The sequence below is a fragment of the Pectinophora gossypiella genome, chromosome 3 (assembly GCF_024362695.1).
Source record: "Pectinophora gossypiella chromosome 3, ilPecGoss1.1, whole genome shotgun sequence".
In the NCBI taxonomy this organism is placed as follows: domain Eukaryota; kingdom Metazoa; phylum Arthropoda; class Insecta; order Lepidoptera; family Gelechiidae; genus Pectinophora; species Pectinophora gossypiella.
The window spans coordinates 11,676,807-11,700,827 of record NC_065406.1 but is presented as its reverse complement, the minus strand read 5'-3'; the positions used below and the strand labels follow the sequence as shown (position 1 = coordinate 11,700,827).

The 24,021-nt window shown below is 39.1% G+C and overlaps 2 protein-coding genes and 1 long non-coding RNA gene across 8 annotated transcripts; 2 read left to right on the top strand and 1 right to left on the bottom strand.

The window, feature by feature from the left end:
- Nucleotides 1–4,149: 4,149 nt before the first annotated feature.
- Nucleotides 4,150–6,782, bottom strand: LOC126381740 (mitochondrial nicotinamide adenine dinucleotide transporter SLC25A51). Of its 3 annotated transcripts, XM_050031200.1 has the most exons (4): nucleotides 6,518–6,782; nucleotides 6,243–6,269; nucleotides 5,648–5,845; nucleotides 4,150–5,358 (listed from the first exon to the last, which is right to left on the bottom strand). In XM_050031200.1, the coding sequence occupies exons 3-4, from the start codon at nucleotides 5,810–5,812 to the stop codon at nucleotides 4,633–4,635; spliced, it is 891 nt and encodes a 296-aa protein (XP_049887157.1). In that variant the 5' UTR covers nucleotides 5,813–5,845; nucleotides 6,243–6,269; nucleotides 6,518–6,782; the 3' UTR covers nucleotides 4,150–4,632. The 3 variants fall into 3 exon arrangements, with proteins under 3 accessions (XP_049887157.1, XP_049887156.1, XP_049887159.1); XM_050031199.1 differs by lacking the exon at nucleotides 6,243–6,269; XM_050031202.1 differs by lacking the exon at nucleotides 6,243–6,269 and having other exon boundaries at nucleotides 5,648–5,802.
- A 235-nt stretch (nucleotides 6,783–7,017) lies between these two features.
- On the top strand, nucleotides 7,018–11,536 carry LOC126381749 (uncharacterized). 3 transcript variants are annotated; one of them, XR_007568958.1, is made up of 4 exons: nucleotides 7,018–7,244; nucleotides 7,630–7,759; nucleotides 7,933–8,015; nucleotides 8,950–11,536. It is a non-coding gene; the product is annotated as an uncharacterized LOC126381749 (long non-coding RNA). The 3 variants fall into 3 exon arrangements; XR_007568957.1 differs by having other exon boundaries at nucleotides 7,019–7,232; XR_007568956.1 differs by lacking the exon at nucleotides 7,630–7,759 and having other exon boundaries at nucleotides 7,021–7,579.
- Nucleotides 11,537–12,552: 1,016 nt separating this feature from the next.
- LOC126381701 (integrator complex subunit 4) lies at nucleotides 12,553–24,010 on the top strand. 2 transcript variants are annotated; one of them, XM_050031161.1, is made up of 17 exons: nucleotides 12,553–12,604; nucleotides 13,024–13,123; nucleotides 13,210–13,542; nucleotides 13,685–13,933; nucleotides 14,462–14,637; nucleotides 15,176–15,368; nucleotides 15,617–15,791; nucleotides 16,097–16,302; nucleotides 17,033–17,155; nucleotides 18,093–18,228; nucleotides 18,747–18,884; nucleotides 19,636–19,792; nucleotides 20,547–20,693; nucleotides 21,447–21,697; nucleotides 21,972–22,114; nucleotides 22,626–22,845; nucleotides 23,312–24,010. In XM_050031161.1, the coding sequence occupies exons 2-17, from the start codon at nucleotides 13,070–13,072 to the stop codon at nucleotides 23,509–23,511; spliced, it is 2,901 nt and encodes a 966-aa protein (XP_049887118.1). In that variant the 5' UTR covers nucleotides 12,553–12,604; nucleotides 13,024–13,069; the 3' UTR covers nucleotides 23,512–24,010. The 2 variants fall into 2 exon arrangements, with proteins under 2 accessions (XP_049887118.1, XP_049887123.1); XM_050031166.1 differs by lacking the exons at nucleotides 12,553–12,604; nucleotides 20,547–20,693 and having other exon boundaries at nucleotides 12,611–13,123.
- Nucleotides 24,011–24,021: the final 11 nt, after the last annotated feature.

Sequence of the window (24,021 nt, the reverse complement as noted above, 5' to 3'; positions counted from 1 at the left end):
TTATTATGTGTTTTAATTATAATAACGTTTTATGTCTATTTATCTATTATGAAAAGGCATAGAATAAGGAATAATACTACGTAAAAGCTACGAGGAGCTCGGTGGCGCAGCGGTGGTTAAGGCCGGTCATAAGATGGGTGACCACAAAAAAAAAATCATTTCGAGCTCCTCCGTGCTTCGGAAGGCACGTTAAGCCGTTGGTCCCGGCTGCATTAGCAGTCGTTAATAACCATCAATCCGCACTGGGCCCGCGTGATGGTTTAAGGCCCGATCTCCCTATCCATCCATAGAGAAGGCTCGTGCCCCAGCAGTGGGGACGTTAATGGGCTGATGATGATGACTACGTAAAAACATACGTTGTTGTATGGTCTGGAATATAGGATGAAAAGTTAAACTTGCCATTACCGCTTATCATCCCAGGCTGGTTTTATATGAGTCGTTTTGTAGGTATCTACCGGGTTCGAATCCTGGTGGGGAGATATCACACAAAAATCACTTCGTGATCCCTAGTTTAGTATAGGACATTACAGGCTGATCACCTGATTGTCGGAAAGTAAGATGATCCCTGCTTCGGAAGGCACGTTAAACCGCACATTGGGTCGAAAGTGCTATTGCAGGGACTTACGATTCAACTTTCGTTTATCACATATTTGATTATGCCAATAGATAGAGCTAATCAAACACAATAAATGTTATGTTAGGTCATTTTTTCCTAAAGTGTATACTTTGGTCAGAAAAAAACATTTTGTTTTTTTTGTATGAAACGTATCAAAGACAGTTAAATTTCTGCCAAGTCCATACCGATCCAGCCGCGAGACCTTATTTTCTGTAATCTTTGTCTAGTTGACTAATCAAATGCAAAATCAGCATCTACCTAAAGTTGCAATTCTTTGAAAGAAATGGGTCAGAAAGGGACAAAAAATTCAACATTTCAGAATTCAGTTTTATGTTTTATTAATTTATTATAAGCTTAGTTCTATGTTAAATACTATACAGAAATACATTACAACACAAGTGACAAAGTTAAAATGAACAAAAAATTATTTTGAAGGTACCTACACATTATAATTAATGAATAACCTTTACTTATGTTTTTTCGTTATAAAATTTCGCAAAATTAATTAACTTCTATATATCACTATTGCTCGCCAGAAATTGTGACAATACATTCTTACAACTCTTATTAATTGGTTACCTACATAAGTTTTAACAAAATAATAATATAATCTTAAGACATAAACAAAAATATACTACTTAACTTGTAAAAGACAAAAGATATTAAATACAAAAAAGTTAGCCATTATTTTAAAATGCTATTCACTTCACTATCACTAGAACTATCTTCTAAATTACTTATGTCTATAAATTCTATATCAGATTCAAGCGGATAATGCAACAAAAGCTCTCTGGCTTCGGAAGAAAGAATCATTCCCTTTTGCTTTGTCATTCGAGGTCTAAGACTCGTTATCACTGGATCAGAAGACAATAGAAGATTATGCAAAATGTCTTCATTTGTCGCTGTCCTACTTATTTTTCTGGAATGGTTCTCTCTGTATTTCCGGAAGTCTTTGTTACGAGCTTCTGCTGCTTCTTCAGATAGTTTTCCTATGGGCATAGCACCAAAAATGGATAAAATTCAAAATTTTCTCAGTACTGTAAAAACACTGCAAAGATGTATGAGGAATTTTATGCATGGTATTACATGCCATCGAGCTATTGATCCATGGAGCAGATATAATTAAACATTTTGGTGCTATGCCCATAGGAAAACTATCTGAAGAAGCAGCAGAAGCTCGTAACAAAGACTTCCGGAAATACAGAGAGAACCATTCCAGAAAAATAAGTAGGACAGCGACAAATGAAGACATTTTGCATAATCTTCTATTGTCTTCTGATCCAGTGATAACGAGTCTTAGACCTCGAATGACAAAGCAAAAAGGAATGATTCTTTCTTCCGAAGCCAGAGAGCTTTTGCTGCATTATCCGCTTGAATCTGATATAGAATTTATAGACATAAGTAATTTAGAAGATAGTTCTAGTGATAGTGAAGTGAATAGCATTTTAAAATAATGGCTAACTTTTTTGTATTTAATATCTTTTGTCTTTTACAAGTTAAGTAGTATATTTTTGTTTATCTCTTAAGATTATATTATTATTTTGTTAAAACTTATATACGTAGGTAACCAATTAATAAGAGTTGTAAGAATGTATTGTCACAATTTATGGCGAGCAATAGTGATATATAGAAGTTTATTAATTTTGAGAAATTTTATAACGAAAAAACATAAGTAAAGGTTATTCATTAATTATAATGTTCTGGGTAGGTACCTTCAAAATAATTTTTTGTTCATTTTAACTTTGTCACTTGTGTTGTAATGTATTTCTGTATAGTATTTAACATAGAACTAAGCTTATAATAAATTAATAAAACATAAAACTGAATTCTGAAATGTTGAATTTTTTGTCCTTTTCTGACCCATTTCTTTCAAAGAATTGCAACTTTAGGCAGATGCTGATTTTGCATTTGAGTAGTCAACTAGACAAAGATTACAGAAAATAAGGTCTCGCGGCTGGATCGGTATGGACTTGGCAGAAATTTAACTGTCTTTGATACGTTTCATACAAAAAAAACAGAAAATGTTTTTTTCTGACCAAAGTATACACTTTAGGAAAAAATGACCTAACATAACATTTATTGTGTTTGATTAGCTCTATCTATTGGCATAATCAAATATGTGATAAACGAAAGTTGAATCGTAAGTCCCTGCAATAGCACTTTCGACCCAATGTGAACCGTTGGTCTCTGTTACTATTTACCGATATAAGTGAGTAATCATTACATGAGCCATGTTAGGGGCCAGGGGCCTTTGGCGGCTCAATCTTAACCCTGACACCAGGGTTGATGAGGCTGGTATTCCACCTCACAACCCACACGATAGGAAGAAGTAGGTATCTGTAATATTTTTGTAGGTATATATCGATTGTCGACCTATGTCGTAGTCGTAGGTATTGTTTATAATATGCTTTGCTTACGTGAAAAGTCTACTAAACGATTTGCATATCTTTATAAATATCAATCGCTCACATCAATATTTAATTGCGTGAATATTTGACAACATTACATATGCATTTCTGATAAGACCAGAGTCAGAAAAATACCTGCTTATTGTTTGCTGATAACAGTGATAATGAAAAAAGCGATAAACTACTATGGATTTATAGATACAGGCCAGTAAATCTTTGTTATCCTTGGACTACGTGGAGTCACGACTCGAAAGAGGGAATATTGTCAGAACTTGCCCTCTCTCATACCTGTAATCCCTCATGGGGTGGACAGACAGAGGTCTTACGGGTATAAGTAACCAGACAAGAAAACTCGCAGCACTGTTGATATGAAGTTCTATGATGGATTTCAAGAATCGTATGATGTTATCATGTTACTGTCTTATTGTTAATATTATTGTTCTTCTCTTGTGTAGTTGTGAGGTGGATTACTAATCACAGGGAAAATGTGATGTCAGGGTTAACATTGAGGCACCTAAGCCTGACATGGCTCATATCACGACTACTAACTAGTAAACGACCCAAGCGCGGCTTAACGTGCTTTCCGAAGTACGGATGAGCTTACTTTCGGACAATCAGGTGATCAGTCCAGTCTGTAATGTCTTACTCAAACTAGGGATAACAAAGTATTTTTTTATGATATCCGTTTAGTTCTGTGGGTTGGTGCGCTGGAGATACCGCAGTCGAACCTGGGACCAAGAATGACAAGTAAGAATAGTCAGAGGTCCTAGCACTTTAAGCTTTGTTTTCGTGTTCAAGCAGTTTTATTTTAAGATCGAGTGCCAAAGAATACCATACTTTGTGTGGGAACGAGCTTTGTTTATGTGAAACGTAACCGCTGAGCATGAGTAAGTACCTAATTATAATAATTGTGATGTTGACTGACGTACCTACGATCGATGGCCTCCAAAAGCGCGATGTGGACGAAACTACGACTAAGTAAATAGTGACGGTAAGTAAATTGGTGGTATAATTCCTGTTCAAATATTCCAAGTCATAACACCTAACCACACCTACTTGACACCCACACATAGACCACGTAGCGTCGCAAAAATAAGGGAAAATAAGAAAGTAGTAAAAAGAAAATATATTTAGATTTTTATTTTTTTTATTGCTCCTATTTCCTATTGCAAATATTACAGTATTTTTTTAATGTACAGACGACAATAATTACAATGGAATAAATAATGAGCCGGTAAAATAATTGCACTAATTATACTGCAATACACTTTTCCTGATGAATTGGTTACACATGTTCACAAGAAGTGTTGTCTAAACAACTATTGTTAAGCGGGCCCGGGGTACACGGTAACTTTGTTTCCCAGCGCGTTTCCGTGCACTACCGAATCGTCGATTCAAAAAGATACTATCACAAATTCTTTAGGTACGTTGTAAAAATTGATTGTAATTCGTAACCATATTTACATAAATGCCTTTAGTTACAACAATAACTGTGCAAAATAATACTCATTTCGTAATCCTTATGTACACACACTTCAGCACCATAGGCAATAATATTAAAAATAAATAACAAAATGTTTCACATAACACATGTAACATTGGACTTGACTAGGTATATAATATTTTTCTAAATATTTCGTACGACGCGTTTATTATACCCCAACTTAAAAACGCCCGTGAGATATTCAGGAGAGCTCCATGGTAGAAATTTGCCACATTAGAGCCTCTCTTTTGCAGGATGTTCCTAAATTCATAAGAAACTGATCTGTGAGGCCCGCCAAGCTCACACTGCATCGCAATTTTAACTACATTCAATGGATAAAATAAAGTGCTGAGAAATGCACCTATTGAAGCTCCGGCTATGAAATTTTGTACGTACTGGTAGAAAACATTTTCTTGATGTGGCATTCTATATTTTATTTCATCACGGATTATAAAAAAACAGGCATTAGAAGGTCCATTTCTCATTAAAATTGGTACTAGTCCTCTATAAAATTCTTTGATTCCATAGTATTTAGCAATGTGCTGGGCTGCATCTACTGTATTTTTAAATTTCTGGTGGTATTTTGGGTGTATGAGTAAAGTTTGTATTCTTTCAAAGGGCATGAGTGTTGCTTCAAAGCCGCCGGCAACCATTCCAGCCACTATTTTAGCTACATACATATTGATTTGCTGGTCTAGTAAAGGAGTGAGACATCCATCATAGACACCAAACATTAGGGACATGGACATTGTTCTTTGCATCAACGGAGGCAGCATTCCACGGTAGAGGTACCCAAAGCCCTCTTTCTGCAATTGATTCAGTGCAAATGTAGTTTCCACTCCATGCATCATCTGCAAAGACAAAAAAAGAGGTACAATCAATGTTAAAAATAATTTATTTACCAATAAATAAATAAAATAATATTTTTTTTATTTTTATTATGATTTTTTTTTATGTTGTTCAAAGTTAATATTTTATTTTGACAAGAAAGTGCGCAATACTATTTTATCTATAACTAGTACTTCCAGCTGGCAACTAGAACACATCAACGTGGTGTAAAGATAAGATCAAAATGCGCTCTTTTTTGTTAGTGTGTTTCATATTACCTGTATATTATATCTTTTTAGAAACAAGTGTTACCTGTCTGAATATGAGCTTGCTCAGTGGATAGCTGATCATGATATTGCAGAAGGCAGCCCCACCGCCGCATACAAATTCCTTCCATCTGACCGGCAGAGTCTGACTGTGCATGATTATGCTGCCATCGTTCAGGCAACCACGTTCTATGAGTCGCCCTTCAGACATTATAATTTATAGACATAACTAATGCTTCATTGCCTTAAAAAAATAAAATAAAAAAACAAAAATAGTTGTGCATTAAAAATCAAAAGAAGAAGAGAATTTTTATCTAAATAAATAAGTAAATAAAACTGAAAATCATTAGTGCTAGCACCAATTTCACCAGTTAGTATAGTATCCAGTAAAAATGTTAGAAGAGTATCATTTAAAGTATTTAAGTTCTAGGTTATTGCATTACTGGTGAGTAAATAATGCATTAAGTTACATACATACTTGATTAACAGGTAAAAGTGATTGAAATATAAGTGAAACTAAATATAATTATCAGTGAGCTATACATATGTAACTTATTCTTTTCTACTACAAAGTGTAACTTTAAAAATAGTTTGAAAAAAATATTATATTGGTATTCAATAAAACTAGCGCTTGTAGTTACCTCGTGTTTTACATCTTTATAATTGGCCTGTAATTTATATATAATTTGTTAGCTATATTAAACTGCCCATGGTAACAACATTACTACATTACATTAGTAATTGATGAAATTACTTTCAGCTAGACACGTATTATAGTATTTTTTTGGTAAGTAATAATAATATGGCAATGTGCTGGGTAGTCTCTGGCCTCTGACCTTTGTATACCTACAAAAGCGACTATATGTTAGATAACTTATTCCCATAGCTTTACCACACACTTATGATTAAAACTGACCTGTTAAAACAACTGGCTTACATCCGACCTTCGGGAAATTATGTAAATCCTTAAAATACCTATATCACTTTTTATTTCATGTCAATGGTGGAAATCCGAACATGTGTTACTAAATGTATATTAAGTAAAAAATCAATAAACAATAGTAGGTAGTTTAGAGGTTCAAGATTTGCAATTAGTTTTACAGAAGCATTTATTGAGTAAAACTTGCTGTTTTTTTAATTGACGAGCAAGCAAATACCACCTAAAAATTGACAGTACAACTGACGTCTGACTCTTTTTTTTTTTTTTTTTTTTGGAATTTTTGGCCTGGTTACGTAGACCTTTAGGCCACGTCTTCATTTTGGAGCTGATTCCAGCAGACACATGAAAATATGCACTTATATTTTTTGAAATGTTTTCTTAATGTAATTATAAATGGGTTGGAAACACTTCACATTTTTTAATAAATCTTTAAGGCGGCGGGGGGTATTTGGTAATTTTTCACTTAATTCACTGGCAAGGATGAGTCTTTCTAACGGAAATTTATGACAGCTGAAAATCAAATGTTCAATATCACCAACAGTATTTTCACAGGCGGTGCACTTGTTATCCAGTATTATGCCCAATCTATATAAATGTGCAGGAGTGGTGTGGTGGCCAAAACGAAGCCGGTTCATGGTCGTAATAAAATCTCGGCTAGCAACCTTCAAATTGTTATACCACGGTTGAGTTGGTAAAACTTCTTGTACGCTTCCGTACCATTTTCCTTTTTCTTGTTGGTCTTCTTTCCAAAAATCAATCCATATTTCTAACATATCCTTTTTAATTGATGCATAGAAATCAGTGAATGGAGTATTTGCAACAAATGAAACATCTAATAAATTAGTCCCCTCATATGCAGCTTTATCCGCAATTTCGTTTCCTGTTATTCCTCTATGGGAGGGTATCCACATAAAGGATATTTCAACTCCCTTGACAGCTTTAAATTCATATAAAATTTGAATTATCTTAAATAATAAATAGTTGGATTTGAAGTGGAAGTTTAAATTGTCTAGTGCCTGGAGAACACTTAATGAATCAGTGAGTATTAAAAAATACTTGTGACTATTAATTTTACAAATTTTTTTCAGCGCTTCTAAAACTGCATATGCCTCTGCAGTAAAAATACTGGCATTGGTGCTAAGAGCAAAACTTTGACAAAAATTTATTTGAGGATCATATACCGCACTACGGACATGGGCCTGACCTTTGCTGCCATCGGTAAACAATGTATAATATTGTTTATTTTGTTCAATAAATTGAAGAAATTCATGATTATTGTCCACCTTAGTTTTTATTACTGAAATTCCAAATAATAAACTATTGTAAGATAGGGAGTAACAAGGCCATGGAGAATATTTATATATACTTGAATATTTTATCTGTGTTTTAAGGAAAATTTGAGACATGCTTGGTGATTTACGACAGAGAAGGTCACTTCCAGTTATTGAGGGTGCAATTTGCTGACATGGATGAGGTAATATTCTTTTAATTATTTCTTTATTGTCAGAAGCTTGTAGCTTTATACAAAATCTTTCAGCAATTAATAGCCTTCTTATGGTGAGAGGCATTACACCCGTCTCAACCTCCATAGCACGAATGGGAGTTGAACACATAGCACCAGATATGATCCTCAAAGCCTTATTTTGTACAACATCTAATCTATTTACAAAGTGACTATCTAAATATGCTAAACAACTATAGTCAAAATGGCTTCTTACAATGGCTTTATACAGAATGGACAATATTTTTGGGTCAGCTCCCCAAGAAACTCCAGCTAAGCATCTCATAATATTTATACCTTTTGATGCTCTTTGTACAATATAATTAACATGCTGTTCAAATGATAACCTATTATCAATGATTATTCCTAAGAAAGTATGTCTATTTACTACTGGGATGACCTGATCATTAAAAAACACAGCTGTGCTTGGGAGATCTTTTGTAAAAATCATAACATTACTTTTGCTAGGGTTTATATTTAATTTGAGCCTGGTGCTATAATATACATGTAGGCTATTTAAAGCATTATTTACATTATTAATAGCAAAATCAATATCATTATTTACACTATATACAACTAGATCGTCAGCAAATTGTAAAATATTTACATCTTGTATATTTACATATTTACAAATTTCACATGTATATATATTATACAACAATGGGGATAAAGTTGCCCCTTGCATTGTGCCTTTAGAAGCAGTTTTGGGTCCATATAAAGTATTATTGTGTCGGACATATAAAGTCCTATCTACTAAAAATTTATAAATCCACTGACATAGTACCCCAGGTATATCTAGTTGAGACATAATCTTAACCAGAATACCAGGTTGCACATTATCAAATGCGCCTTGTACATCAAGAAAGGCACAAGCAACACTTAACTTATTTGTTTTTGCATTTTTCAGATCTGACACAAGCGAGACAAAGCTGTCTGCACAACTTCTTCCTCGCCTGAAGCCATATTGAATATTTGGTATAATACCCTTGGACTCAACATACCAATCAAGACGGATTTTAATCATATTCTCGAAAATTTTTCCTAAACAAGATGATAACGAAATTGGTCTATAGGAATTTGCATTGTCTGGTGGTTTATCTGTTTTAAGTACTGGCACAACACATTGTGTTTTCCATGACTGTGGTATTTCTAGTTGAAGCCAAAGAGCATTAAGTATATCAAGGAATAATATTTGTACAGATGGATCTAATTTTTTGATTAAAATATATGGAAAGTCATCTAATCCTGGAGATGTGTTCCTACGACTTTGTAAACTAACTTTGAATTCTTGAAAAGAAAATGGTTGGATTAAAAAATTAGTATTTACATTGTCATTATGAAGACTAAAGAAATTATTTAAATTATCAACTTGTTCACCTCTATCTGCAAGTTTATCTAAAAAAGGGTTAACAAATTCATCACTATATGACCTATTTCCAACTTTAATGCCTTTAAATCTTTTGATATAATTCCAGATTTGACTAATAGGAGTAGTTCTGTTAAAACTATCACATAGAATTCTCCAACCGCTTTTCTTTTCCTCAGAAATAGTTCTCTTTTTAATTGCATCCAATCTTTTATACTTAATAAAATTTGCCATACTAGGATTATTTCTATAGAAATTCAAGGCTTTATAGGAGGCAATTACAGCCTCCTCACATCTTTTATTCCACCATGGAGCTGGCGGCTTACTTCTATACGCGTTAGTTTTAATAAATCTAGGAACACACTCCAACTTAAGGGCATTAAGCCGATCACAAAAACAGTTATATGATTCCATTGGATTAGAAACATTCACAGTTACATTGGAGAAGTAATTTAGAGACATTTGGCTATATAAACTCCAGTCTGTTTTATCATACAAAAACTTCTCAGTAGGAGGGTTTACCTGGTACCTGTCTATGGCTAATGTGATATTTGTAATAGTTGGAAAGTGATAACTACCCATATTATCATCATGCACCATCCACTCACACAGTGGTGTAATAGTTGGGCTAGCAAAGCTGACATCAATTGCAGATGGATTTCTATTAGGATAATTTATAGTTGTGAAATTACCATCATTTAATATGCATAGGTCTAAGTCGTCCATTAAGTCGTACAGTTGTTGTCCACGTCCTTTAATAGAAAGGCAACCAAAAGCTGTATGATGTGCATTAAAGTCACCAGCTATGAATATAGGCTTTGGGAGATCTCTAACTATATTACGAAGTTTACTTATTCTAATGTGACTAGTGGGAGGACAATAAACACACAGGATTGTAAGATCGCCATTCACTGTTGATAGTGATATAGCAATTGATTGTACATCTTCATAGAAGGTAGTTTGTAGGTTTTTATATTTAAGATAAGGTTTAATAAGTATTGCTACACCACCATGTTCATTCTGAGCATTTTTAAAATGAGTATTGTATCCAGAGACACGAAGAATATGATTATTATTGAGCCAGGTTTCATTCAGAAGGCAAATGTCAATATTTTGTTCTTGCAAGAACTTATTTAACAATGGTTTTTTATTGCGAACACTTTGGATATTATACTGAGCAATTCGTAACTGTGAATGTATATTGGGATCCATTATGAAAGATTTTGTAAAAGCATATCTTTAATTTTAGCATTTGTGATTGGCAGATTGCTAACATTGTTAGCCAACTCCACAAGTGTACGGACGATAGCCGACGTAAGGGCCTCGTTATTAAGTAACTGGGCCCTAACATCGATCGTCTCTTGCGGGGGTGGGGTATTTTTTTCTTTTTGTACATTTTCATTTTTATTTACAACATGTACAGGAGGGATATTTACATCTTTATTTACAATTTTGTGTACAGGTTTATTTACAGATTTATTTACAATTGCTTTATTCGCGTAAGAAATAGTTTTGGTTGTCTGAGGCAGGGGAGGGAATTCATTATCAGCATAGCTTAACTTTTTTGTATTTGTAATACTAGCATAAGTAATTTTATTTCGTTTTTCTTCAATTTTTTTCATTTTAATAGGACATGCTTTTGAAATAGCCAAATGAGGGCCACCACAGTTCGCGCAACATAAATCGTTTGGTGTATTACATTCTTTGTATATATGTTCACCGCCGCAGCAGCTGCAACGTTGCTTTCCATTACATATTTTTGCTGAATGATTAAATTTCATGCAACAATAGCATTGTTGCAACGGAGGAACATAATCAAAAACCCTGTAAGAGAATAAATCGTATTGCACTGTATCTGGTAATACATTCGACAAAAAAGTTAAGCTTACTGTTTGAAGGGGAATCTTTTGATTGCCAACCTTTTTTGTGAATCTACGTACTGCAATAATGTCAAAGTGGGATGAAAGTTTGTCATATAGTTCTTTGTTAGAAATATTAGTTGGGACAAAACGGATAATTCCAATCTTCTCAATATGAGCCGAAGGTATATACGCTGTCAGATTTTGTTTTTGTAAGAATCCTGTATTTGTTAAGAAATTGTTTGCCGTAATAAATTGTTTGAAAGTCACAGCAATCTTATTAGCATTCACTCTGTGGATTGCCACCACACCTTTTATTTCCGTCTGGAAAATATGGTTCAAATAGACTGGGCTTTTGTTGCCTAATCTTTCAGTCGAGGTTCCATTGATTCCTTGCACGTAGACCTTAAATTCATTGCCCAAAGAGTTTTCGGGGTATAATCTCTTATAGTTCGGTTTAAAGTATGGCGCGAAAGATGTGAAGTCACTCACCCCCGCCGCCGTGTCACTACACTCACCACTACCGCTATTGTCCAGCGTCCTTTTTCGCTTATACCCGGGGTTGGGGGCTTCGCCCCCACCCCCCTCATCACCGTCCATAATTACACTACTTAAAATACTATATTTGTACACTTTTTACAAATAATATTTTAAATTAATTTTTTTTTTTTTTTTTTTTGGTTTGGTTTTCCCCGAAGGGTAAGGCAAAGGGAACTATGCCCATACAGCCATGTCTGACGTATTTTTTTTCTTGATGATTAATGAAATGATGAAAGGTGATGATGATGAAACCTAAGCCCCCACCCTCGGAGTAGACTCCTACTCCGAACCCCAAACGAATTAACTCAAAAGTCCGCATAAACTTTTGAGTTATGAAGCGGCTTCCTGACACGAAGCGAAAATAGGCAGATACACTTTGTTTATTGAATACTCCAATATAATAACACTCGCGAATGTCTTCCGACTAACTTAATGCGATCATTAACCACAAAACACCACTTCGTATTAATTATTTAGATCATTCAATGAAGAAAGCAACTGTCCCGTTCCCGCCTCCCGCCAAAAAGCCTATTTTAAATTAAACTTCACAAGAAAAATTTAAGCTCCCGCTCAACTTAAGTTTTCCCGCCGAAAAAATGACGTCTGACTCTGACATTGACAATAGTGCTGCATCGATTGCAGACTATCGATAGTTTTCCGATGATTGAAGTAAGAACACATTAAGAACATGACGTGTGGCTGTACAGATTAAAGCTTTTGCATTATCCCCTTCGAGAAGGAATAAAAAAGGCAATTGTTTGTGGTTGTATTTTGTCGTCAAAATATTGTTGTGCTGCGGCTTTTTGGCGGGAGGCGGGAACGGGACAGTTGCTTTCTTCATTGAATAATCTAAATAATTAATACGAAGTGGTGTTTTGTGGTTAATGATCGCATTAAGTTAGTCGGAAGACATTCGCGAGTGTTATTATATTGGAGTATTCAATAAACAAAGTGTATCTGCCTATTTTCGCTTCGTGTCAGGAAGCCGCTTCATAACTCAAAAGTTTATGCGGACTTTTGAGTTAATTCGTTTGGGGTTCGGAGTAGGAGTCTACTCCGAGGGTGGGGGCTTAGGTTTCATCATCATCACCTTTCATCATTTCATTAATCATCAAGAAAAAAAAATACGTCAGACATGGCTGTATGGGCATAGTTCCCTTTGCCTTACCCTTCGGGGAAAACCAAACCAAAAAAAAAAAAAATATTGTTGTGCTGCTTGTTATTTCAATAATTAAAAATTCAAGTGTTCTGAATATTTGGTGATGGCAGCTGTTTTGAAAAAGAGAGCTCTTGCAGAATATAACAAATCCTTTCAGGTAATGCGACGATTATAACCTCTACCGGCAAATTGTTCAATTTACACGTAGCACTGGTAACTGGTAATTTACTTATCAACTTTCAGGATGGTCCGACACCAAAGAAGCTTCATTTAGTGAAGAAACCCTTAATAGGCAGTTCTGCAGCAGCTTTTGTGGGGTTGTTGGAAAAATGCAAGTCTAGTGATGAAGCATTGCAGCTGCTGCTGCGCATATCTGATTGCCTGCAGTTTCAGGAGTCTGACGTCGAGGAGGCGATCAAGAAACTATCAGAACACTTCCAGTCGGAGGAAGAAGCCGTCGTACGCGTTAAAATTCTTTGGCTTTTCTGTGATATTGGGCTTGAGTGTCCCGGCGCCAACTTGAATAATCTCATTGACGAGACCATACATTTGATCAAAAATGAAACTTCTCATAAGGTTTGTGAGTTTATTAACTTTACTTCCATTTCGTATTTATATCTATACCACTATAAATATAGTTTTTATCAGAATATTTACCTATTACTCCATTCCTTGGATAATTTTCCAAATATTAGAAACAATAAACATCTCTATACAGGTTATAGCCCAAGGCATAGCAACACTGATGAAACTTGGTAATAAGCTAAGCGATGATAAGAACCTGATGATGCGGTTGGTTGGTGTTGCTAAAGACAACCTCAAAGACACGAGTCACCGGGTGAAGTGCCGCTGTCTGCAGCTCATTAGCGAACTCTACCCGATATACCCAGAGGCGGACAGGACAAGTGACATGGTTACTGATGCTGAAGCTATCATAAAGTTGCTTGGAGATTATTCAAATTCAGAGGTATGGGAATATACCTTTTTCAATATATACTTTATTTAATTAAGTCTTTTTTATTCTATTTCTTTTTTGCAATGTAAATAATATGAGAATGACAACACAGAAGAATGCTAGATGATCATCTTAAAATCCTTACATGAGTTGTAACATAGATGCATGGCAAACCTTGTTCATTATTGTCTATTTTTGTTTAAGAGTGTTTTCATATTTTCTGACTTGATAGTATTAATTAGTATTGGATTATTCGAATTAATATTTCCCAATGTAATTATTACATGTAATGACTTCGAATTAGGGAATGCAATTTCGAGATCCTGTGGGATTGGCGTGAGATCTCGCGAGACCCCTACTCTGAATTTTAGTGCATTATTATGCCTTGTATAGGTTGCCTGGGAGAAATTGCTACCTTAGCAATAAGGCTGCCTTTTGTGCCTATTGTATACATGTGATTGTTTACGTAATGTGTTTCTTTTGTGTGCAATAAAGAGTTATTGTATTGCTCCAAGATGAATTTGTATTTTTTACGTGCAGGACGCGCGCGTTCGTTGTGAGGCATTCCAAAGCTTGTTGACGTTGAACGAGCGGGGGCAAACACTCGGCGCTGCGCTGTACGAGCCCGCATGCGCCGCCCTGGCTGACGACTACGAGATCGTGCGCGAGGCTGCCCTTAAGCTGGTGTGGCTGCTCGGCAATAAGTATCCAGAGAAGTATGTGGATTTCACAAGTTGATTTGGTTAATTGGTGATAGATGTATGAGTACGTCATCATCATCATCAGCCCATTAACGTCCCCACTGCACATACCTGCTATATGAGTACATACCTGCTTGTAAACTTACGCGATTTGACCATAATTAAATTAACTGCTATATCACTGTACAGTCCATCTCTCAGGTTCATTATTGTTCGTCTTCGGGCGCATCAGCGTCGTGCCGACTAGGAGTCGAAGTTGAAATGAATATCAGGAGTTGGTGCAGGTTGCTGCATTGATAACTTGTTGGTCTGCCCACCCCGAAAAGAATACGGGCGTGATCATTAAGTATCTGTGTACATATCCTGTGTTCTTTCGTATATACATAAAGTCACTCTTATTCCTATAAATGAATTAATGGAGTGCAGGTACAGTTAACTATAACTGAACTACTACTACTGGTGAACTATATGGTGACAGGAGATCAATCCATAGCACATTATAGTTTTCTCTTCTAGCAAAGTGAATTAATAAAGGGCGGTTTTCTTACGACAGTTCGGTGACGTTACAAGACGGCGAGACGACAATCCGTATGGTGGACGACGCGTTCATTCGCATGTGCTCGGCGGTCAATGACCTGTGCATGGCGGTGCGCGCGCTCGCCTGCACTCTGCTGGGCACGACGCGCGCCGTCTCCGACCGCTTCCTGCTGCAGACCCTCGACAAGCAGCTTATGAGCAACATGAAGGTATGGTATAAAAGGCTTTTGGGTTTTTGTTGAACAACATTTTTGGTCCTACTTTCGAAGGCAATTCGTCATTCTGGACGAAACTTTGAATCCTCTTGTTTCGCCATCTGCTGACTTTTCGGATACCCTATCTGCTGGATAAGTTTATTTAGTCTATAAGTCTGTCGTTAGTAAGCGGTATAAAGGGCCCTTAGCTTTTCCGTTATAATAATTGCAGTTTTCAGAAGAATTTGTTTTCACAATTACAGAAAAAGCGCACAGCACACGAGCGCGGCGCGGAGCTGGTCCGTAGTGGGGCGTGGGCGAGCGGGCGGCGCTGGGCGGACGACGCGCCGGGCGCGCTGGTGGAGACCAGCTGCGTCACGCTGTGTCCCGGCGGCGCCGCCGGCGCCTTCGTGCACGGGCTGGAGGACGAGCTAATGGGTACAGTCTATACACTGATTTGACTGATCCATTGACTGATGCTTGATAGATCACGGAGGCTCATAATCTGTAGATCCGGGTTTGGTTCCCGATAGAGGCATTGTCGAAATCATTTTGTGAGTCTTTCCGGTGCGTTTCCAACCCACAGTGGAGCAGCGTAGCATATACTTTACTCGAATTCGGATATCGCACGAATTGCATTTGATAACGAGAAAACTCGCTTATAGACAACGCTCGCTTGGTTAATTTTGAAATTAGAACTGTCAAAACTGAATTAAAATTAAATAAGCTGGACGTTGTTGTAGAGGTGCGCACAGCAGCAGTGGAAGCAGTCTGCCAGCTGTCCCTGGAGAACTCTACATTTGCGACCACCTCGCTGGACTTTCTGGTGGACATGTTCAACGACGAGATCGAGGACGTGCGCCTGCGCGCCATCGACTCGCTCACGCGCATCGCGCATCACATTGTGCTCCGGGAGGACCAGCTGGAGACCATACTCAGTGCGCTTGAGGTTTGTATCATCATAAATAGAGCATAATCCATATTTTACCACTATCAATACAAAATTCAATTAATCCTGTGAAATTGCAGTTGTCTGTAATTTCAAGGCGCCTTTAAAATCCAGAAGACAATTTTCTCCCACTGAGTATTGAAGCCCTAATATGGATAGTATAATAGTACTCCATTACGGGTGCGGAGGGACCCTCTGTTTTCCGTAGCTTATTAGTAGTAACAAATAACCCTCTGTCCCTCGCCATACTAGGAAAGTTGCTGCTAAAACGCGCGCAAATAGGGCGCCGGTGGCGAGCATTTGTACCAACTGTCAAGGAATTCATAATGTTACGACACACTGTCACTAGATGTCGCTTATTTCCGTATGTAACCTTATACGGTTAGCGACATCTAGTTACTCCATGGCGAAATAGAGTAACAATGTGACCTAATTACAAAAACGAGCGCCGGTGCCGAGTTTTGATACTAAATCTAAATAGAACGAGACTTGATATGATGAGATGGTGGCCTACGAATAAATAATAAGTCTAAATAATAAGACTTATTATTTATTCGTAGATGGTGGCAGATTTTTAGATATTGAGTATTGAGGTTATCATCGCCCTTTTTTTTTGACGTGAGTTATTGTAGATGGTATTAATCATTTGGCCGGACAAAACGCCCTTTAAAAGTCTATCTTCTTGAAGACGAGTAGTCGAGTTTATCGGCATGTTTGTTTATTTTTCCAGGACTATTCTATGGACGTACGGGAAGGATTGCATAGAATGCTGGGTTCCTGTACTGTTGCATCCAAGACATGCCTTGAAATGTGCATTGATAAAATTCTGGAGAATCTCAAGAGATATCCACAGGTACAGGTTTTATTTGGTTATTTTTAATATATATTTTTTTATAAACTTGAAAAACTAAATCAAGAATAACGTTATTTAGTAAAAAGTAATTGTAAGGTCGTAAGGCCCAATGTCCTTTTATTATAAAATCTTCATTGTTTTTAACCAAATAATTTGACCAAGTTGGCAACCACCACAGAGCAATAAGAAATTAGCTCCGATACGAACAGTGCGCCTCGAAAGGGGACGGGGGAAGGGGCGTGTGGTGGACCCCAACTACTTGGCCAGCTAATTACGCCCACATGCAACAGATGGCGCCACCATTCAATAATGCAGTTCTGAAACGCGCTATCGAAGTTTACACAGCGTGACGCATATATACAATTTCCAACATGACTCAAGCGGATCGTCGAATCCTAGTCACACTACCAACTTGTGGCTAACTGGGTACTATACGCTTTTCGGTACCCCGAAAACATTCTTTGGCGGCAGCACTCCCTCGCCGCCAAAGGCGTATACTGGATGCCTTCCCCGCACCTCTATCTTCCGCCTTATGTGTCGGCACATTAGCGAAATGAACTACAGCCAGCCCTTCTTTTGGATTTGGATGTGGTCAAAAAGGACCTGTGCTTGTCCAATGTATCCGAAAACGGCACGTCCAATAGAGCGAAGTGGAAGAGAAATACAAAGAAGGCAGACCCCACCATCAGATGGAAATAATAAATACCAAGGAGAGAGAGAGAGAGAGAGAGAGATATATATACAGATTCGCAAACGTCAGGTGCTCGTCGACATTGGCAAATAAATAATTATGATTACATTGGTCAGTAATGCTAATGGTCCTTATCATGGCGGGCACAAACTTAACCTAATTTTAGTTACAAGAAAGAGATGGAGCTAGTTTTAGTCTCGTCTTTAGTTAGTGTTTGCCCGAATTGACACCATTTTGTGATACTAGGACAAGAGGTCGACGTTCCGCTGCGTGCAGCGGCTGGGCAGCTCACACGCGACTCTGGTGCTGCCGCTGGTGACGCGCCTGCTGGCCGTGCACCCCTTCTTCGACATGCCCGAGCCCGACGTCGATGATCCAGCCTGTATCCTTTGCCATACTCATTATAACAAATACTACTTGGTATATACATAAATAAGCTCCCGACCGTAATAACCTAAATGTCTGGGTAAAACATAAATTATAAAATGGTAATTTGGAAATAACAATAGCCTCCGTGGTCTAGTGGTTAGTGTCAAGCTTACGTAGAGGTCCAGGTTCAATGTCGAAATCACTTTGTGAGACTGTCCTTTATTTGGTAAGGACAATGCAGGCTTGAATCACCTGATTGTCCGAAAAAGTAAGATGGTTCTGTGCTTCGGAGGGCACGTTGAGCCGTTGGTCCTGGCTATTATCCTAAGATGGATGTGATGATCCATATGGTAACAGGTGAATATCCCGTTCCCCATGTAATGGTCCAACATGAAAAAAAGGGAATTTACGTATATCTTTGGCTTTGTTATCACTTCTTCAGTACACATTATAAACTTGTAACTTCTCTTTCCTTTGTTATAATGTATTTTACTATAAAGTATATAATAATATCCTGAGCCGGAATCGCAGACATGTGCGTGTTGATCCTGGTGCTGAACGCGGCGCAGCACTGCCCTAGCATGCTGCCGCTGTTCGAGGAGCACACCGTCAAGCACTACACCTACCTGCGCGATACTATGCCACATCTAGTGCCGCACCTGCCCATAGGTCAGTATGATATACGTTAGTGCATTACACCAACCTGCGCGAGACCATACCGTATCTAGTGCCGCACCTGCCCATAGGTCAGTATGATATACACTAGTGCACTACACCTACCTGCGCTACACCATACCGTATCTAGTGCCGCACCTGCCCATAGGTCAGTATGATATACACTAGTGCACTACACCTACCTGCGCTACACCATACCGTATCTAGTGCCGTACCTGCCCATAGGTCAGTATGATATACACTAGTGCACTACACCTACCTGCGCTACACCATACCGTATCTAGTGCCGCACCTGCCCATAGGTCAGTACGATATACACTAGTGCACTACACCTACCTGCGCTACACCATACCGTATCTAGTGCCGAACCTGCCCATAGGTCAGTATGATATGCACTAGTGCACTACACCTACCTGCGCTACACCATACCGGGTCTAGTGCCGCACCTGCCCATAGGTCAGTATGATATACACTAGTGCACTACACCTACCTGCGCTACACCATACCGTATCTAGTGCCGTACCTGCCCATAGGCCATTATGCTACGCGATAGTGCCCTACACCTGCCTGTGCGAGACTTGCCATAGGTCAGTATGCTATTCGTTAGTGCTGGTAGGTATAACCTCCGGTCAGTAGGTATAGTGCACACTGCTCCACACATGCACGTAAGTTTGTTTCAAGTGGATTAAGTTCGTATTCAAGTATGATTTAATTATTTTATTAATTTTCTGTTTTGCATCACTAGGAGACGCTCAGCATGCGAGCGAGAAGAGTGAAGCGGCGATGGACGATAGTGCCGTAAGAAGGTTCTACGAGAGCGTGCTGCAACACATCGACAACACCACGCTGTCAACCACCGTGAGGCTCAACATGCTGCGCACCGCTGAGGAACAGCTGAACAAGTATGACTCATTTGAAGGCTTTATGGTCTTCGATTCACTTCAGGACCCCGATACCGACCCCGCCGGCGTGGTCGACGATTTCCCTCATTCAGCGCTTATCGCTATTGACCCATTAGGGTCGATTAATTCTTTCAAATATTTTTCCTCTCAGACGACGCCCTGAGCCGAGGTTCGCGCCCAACTGGGCACCCTCAGGCCTGTTGTCTTAAACGTTGTACCGGGTGAGAGTTTTCAGCGCTCCCCATTTGTCCGGCCAAGTAGTTAGATTTGCCATCTGCGGCAAATCTACAATAAGTCACGTCAAAAAAAAAAAAAAGGTCTCCGATTTTTGTTTAACTATAAGTTAGCGTTTCACCACTTTTGATCTCCAATTATTTTCATAGTTTAAGTTAACCAAAAACTAATCGTTTATCCATTGTAATTATCATGGATAATAGACATTTTAATGAGACGTATACCGCGCATTTTTATTTTTTGTTATATTTAAAATATCCATTGAATAGCAATGTTATTTTTATTTCTTGTATCGTAAGTAGGTCTTTCACAGTTTCTCGAAACGATTGGCGAGATAACTTTCATGAGTAACGATTCGAGATCAAATATAATACAAGATTGTGGCAGTGGTCAGGTCTATGGTGGGACCTAGCCAATGCTCCCTTCAAAAAATTGGAGGCGAAGTTTTTTTTTGTATATCTATAATGAACACAAGTGATCTGTGCAAAGAGCTGGTACAAAGTGTGCGTGTATCGGGCAGGCTGGCGGAGATGGAGCCGCTGGTGCTGGGCTCGGCGGCCTTCACGGCGCTGCTGGCGCGCGCCGTGCGCGAGCTGCACGCGGCGCTGGCCGCGCCCGCCGGCCCGCCGCCGCACGCGCTGCACGCGCTGGCCGCGCACTGCCTGCGGTAACGCGCCGCTCCACATCTCACTGTCTCACCTGCTGCTCGACCACTTTGTCCAGCGAATTCATTCAATAACAAAAAAAGACCGACAATTGCGCAGAAAATATAACAACCCGATTCTTTACTAACAAAAATGTATATTTCGAAAATTAGCTATTTATCAATGAGAATAAAAACTGCCTATTTCTCCCACCAGGTGTCGCTACTGTTGAGTGTTCTAAAATTTTGACAGTTCCTCATACTATTTGAGTAAACAAACATATTATTTAGGAAATAATTGGAATAGAATAGCAATGTTTTATTGCAACCATGCGTACACAATATTTTGGTTATATTTATTCCCTAAAGATCGAAAAGCTGCCTTTTCCAACTGATGGTTGTTTTTCTTTTTCGTAACTGTCGCTACAACGTATCAACAGTGGCTGCAAGTTGTCTTTGATTGCTTGTGGCTCTGCCCACCCCATTAGGGATTACGGGCGTGAGTTTATGTATGTATGTAACTGTCGCTCCACATTTTACAGCAATTGATCACGAATTTTAGCTGGACAGTATGGAGAACTGTCAAAATTTAGGAACACTCAATAGCGCTGCTGCCTACATTGAGCTTCTAGTTTTTTCTCCATTGTTGACACGAGTTTCCTTGGTAATTTTCCGATTTCGTCTGCGCGTCTTATAATATCCATTCAGTTTATAACTTGTCAATATTATCCATTAACAACCGAGGCAGAAAAATAATATTAGTTGTTTAATTTTTAGGTTACAGCACCAATTTAGCGGCGTGTCAGAGCAAGAGAACGCATGCGTATGGCAGTTAGCCCTTCGCGTGTGCGCAGCCAAGCTATGTGCAGCGGCCGCCCCCGCGCCCGCGGCCGCGAGCCACACGCCGCACACGCCACACACGCCGCACCTCCCGCCGGCGGTGCCCGCGCCCGCCGCCGCCGCAATGTCTGCCGCAGCCGCACTCACGCATCATGCTGAGCTGCTGGATAGATTGCTCGCTTCTGCTGGTATGTTGACTGCTTCAAGGTAGAGCCATAGAGCGTGGGTTATGTTCAAAAAAACTTACCGATAGATATTTTTTATGATTACCAAAATGTAGTAAAACTCAAAGTAAACAGTTATAGAGGGTATAATAAATTAATAGTCAAAACTCAGACTCAAAAAGATGAGTTCTTTTTACTTTTATTCACTTCAGTTGAGATTACGCACGCCTTCTTCTTTAAGAAAATTGTAGTAAAACACGTTATTTAAAACATTTATAATTTAATGGTTGTTCCTCAGGTGTGGAGCCCGACCCGTTCACGATCGCAGTGTTCCAGCAGCTGTCGATGAACGCGGACAACAAGCCGGCCGTGCTGGCCCGCGCGCTGATGCCGCTGCTGCAGGCCGCGCCGCTGCCCGTCATACCCAAGCCTAACCTTAAGGTCAGTGTCTTCACCCGTAACATACGTAAGCGAACGAATATTGGCCTGTGGTGAGCAACTCGCACCCAGAGTGCTCCCGGTAGTATTTAGAAGGTTAAGATCCTTCATGCGTATACGTACGTATGCGTGTTCGTACTTCCTACGTTGACGCGCGTGTTCGTACGTTCACGCGCGTGCTTCTACGTTTAAACGCGTTTTCGTACGAATTTTAATAGCACTTAAAGTGCGACCGGCCGTAATATATTCAGTCTATTTGACGATTTTGAGGCCAAGATATTCCATATACCTTCGCGATTTGTTGGTTCATCGAGGTTGTGGTCGTATTTCTAAGTGTGTCCGCGAACTGTTTTACCGATGTCAGCAGGTCAATATCAGTGCTTCTGTAATATTACAGTGCAATTTTAGTAAAGATATTTTGAAATAAAGGTGCCGATTACATTGTACAACAGAAATCAGACTGTATCTACAACCAGAAGACTTCCTATATTAAAATTTGTTCTTTGAACGCCAGATCCGCATGTGCACAGCGACGATCATCGAGCCGGCGTCAGACAACGACACGGTGGTGCGGTTCAGCGCGGGGCTGGTGGCGGGCGTGGCGCTGGAGGCCGAGGTGTGCCGCGTGCGGGACCCCGCCATGCTGCGCGTGCGCGTGCTGTACCCCGACAGCCGCGACCACGCGCTCGTGCCGCCGCGCGACCACCTGCGCCCGCTCGACCACCACAACACTAGTATGACCACTACACTGTTATTTTACTCACATCCATCTGGGGACTTCGTAACAAAACTTGTCCTCTGATTACTTGCGGCTCTAGCACTTACCACTCTATTAGGAATTACGGGTGATTATGTATGTATGTTTACAATGAGTTTGTATTTGTTCTTGCAGCAACTTGCAGCCGCAGTCTGAATCATCCTCCTCAGTATTTTTTGCGGTGTTACTAACACCCATACGCACTTGTATGGCTACCTGTACGTACTTGTATGGGGTGTAAGTGACATCGTAGCGAATACTGAGAGGGATGATTCACCTCATGATTCCGAGTTAATATCAAGTGTAATTTTCCGTAGCAAAATTAATGATTTTTCGTAATTATTTTCAATTCTATACTTTCGCTTTGGAAAATCAAAATAATGAGCTTCACCCCCTCAATATTCGTAATGATGTCACTAATACCCTGTATGCACTGATTTCAGATGACGATGGCACACAGAACGTGCGGCTGCTGACGAAGGTGCTGATATCGCACGGCGTGTGGACGGAGCCGTGTGGCGTGGACATCAGTATATGCCTCGCCGTGGACGAGGGCCCGGCCCGCGAGCCCGCGCCGCTCGTCGAGCTGTGTCGCCCTGTGCGTGTTACTGTCGCACCCAAGCCCATCAAGCGGGGGATATAAGCAGTATACACTTCTTCTTGTACAGTGTAGTATACACTCACACACCCTGTTAGCATACCTCGGGCCTTCTCACAGAGAGGATTTTTTTATGATCGCAGAGTACCCAATGATGGTGGCGAATATGCATACCGATTTTGCCGCGATTATTTTATAACAGATTTGGGTACGCAGCGATATAGCGGCGTGTACTCGCTCCGCTGTGACAAATGGCTAGTGTAGGAGCCTTAGAAGTGTAAATAGGGCAGTCTAAGTCAGCATTATCTTACTAGGTGTGCTAGATACATTATATTACTTATCTTCGATAGATTAGCATCTGCAATATTTGTACTTATTACAATTCCATATATGTATTTCTTTTTTTATTAGCTGTTATGGATTAAAGATATTATTTGTAATATGAAACAAGTACAAGAAAGTATCCAAGGTAAGATATGCAGGAAAGAAGATTGTACAAATATTCCGTTATTTGACCAATTTAAATGTATTATGTAAACATTTTGTAAATTAGTT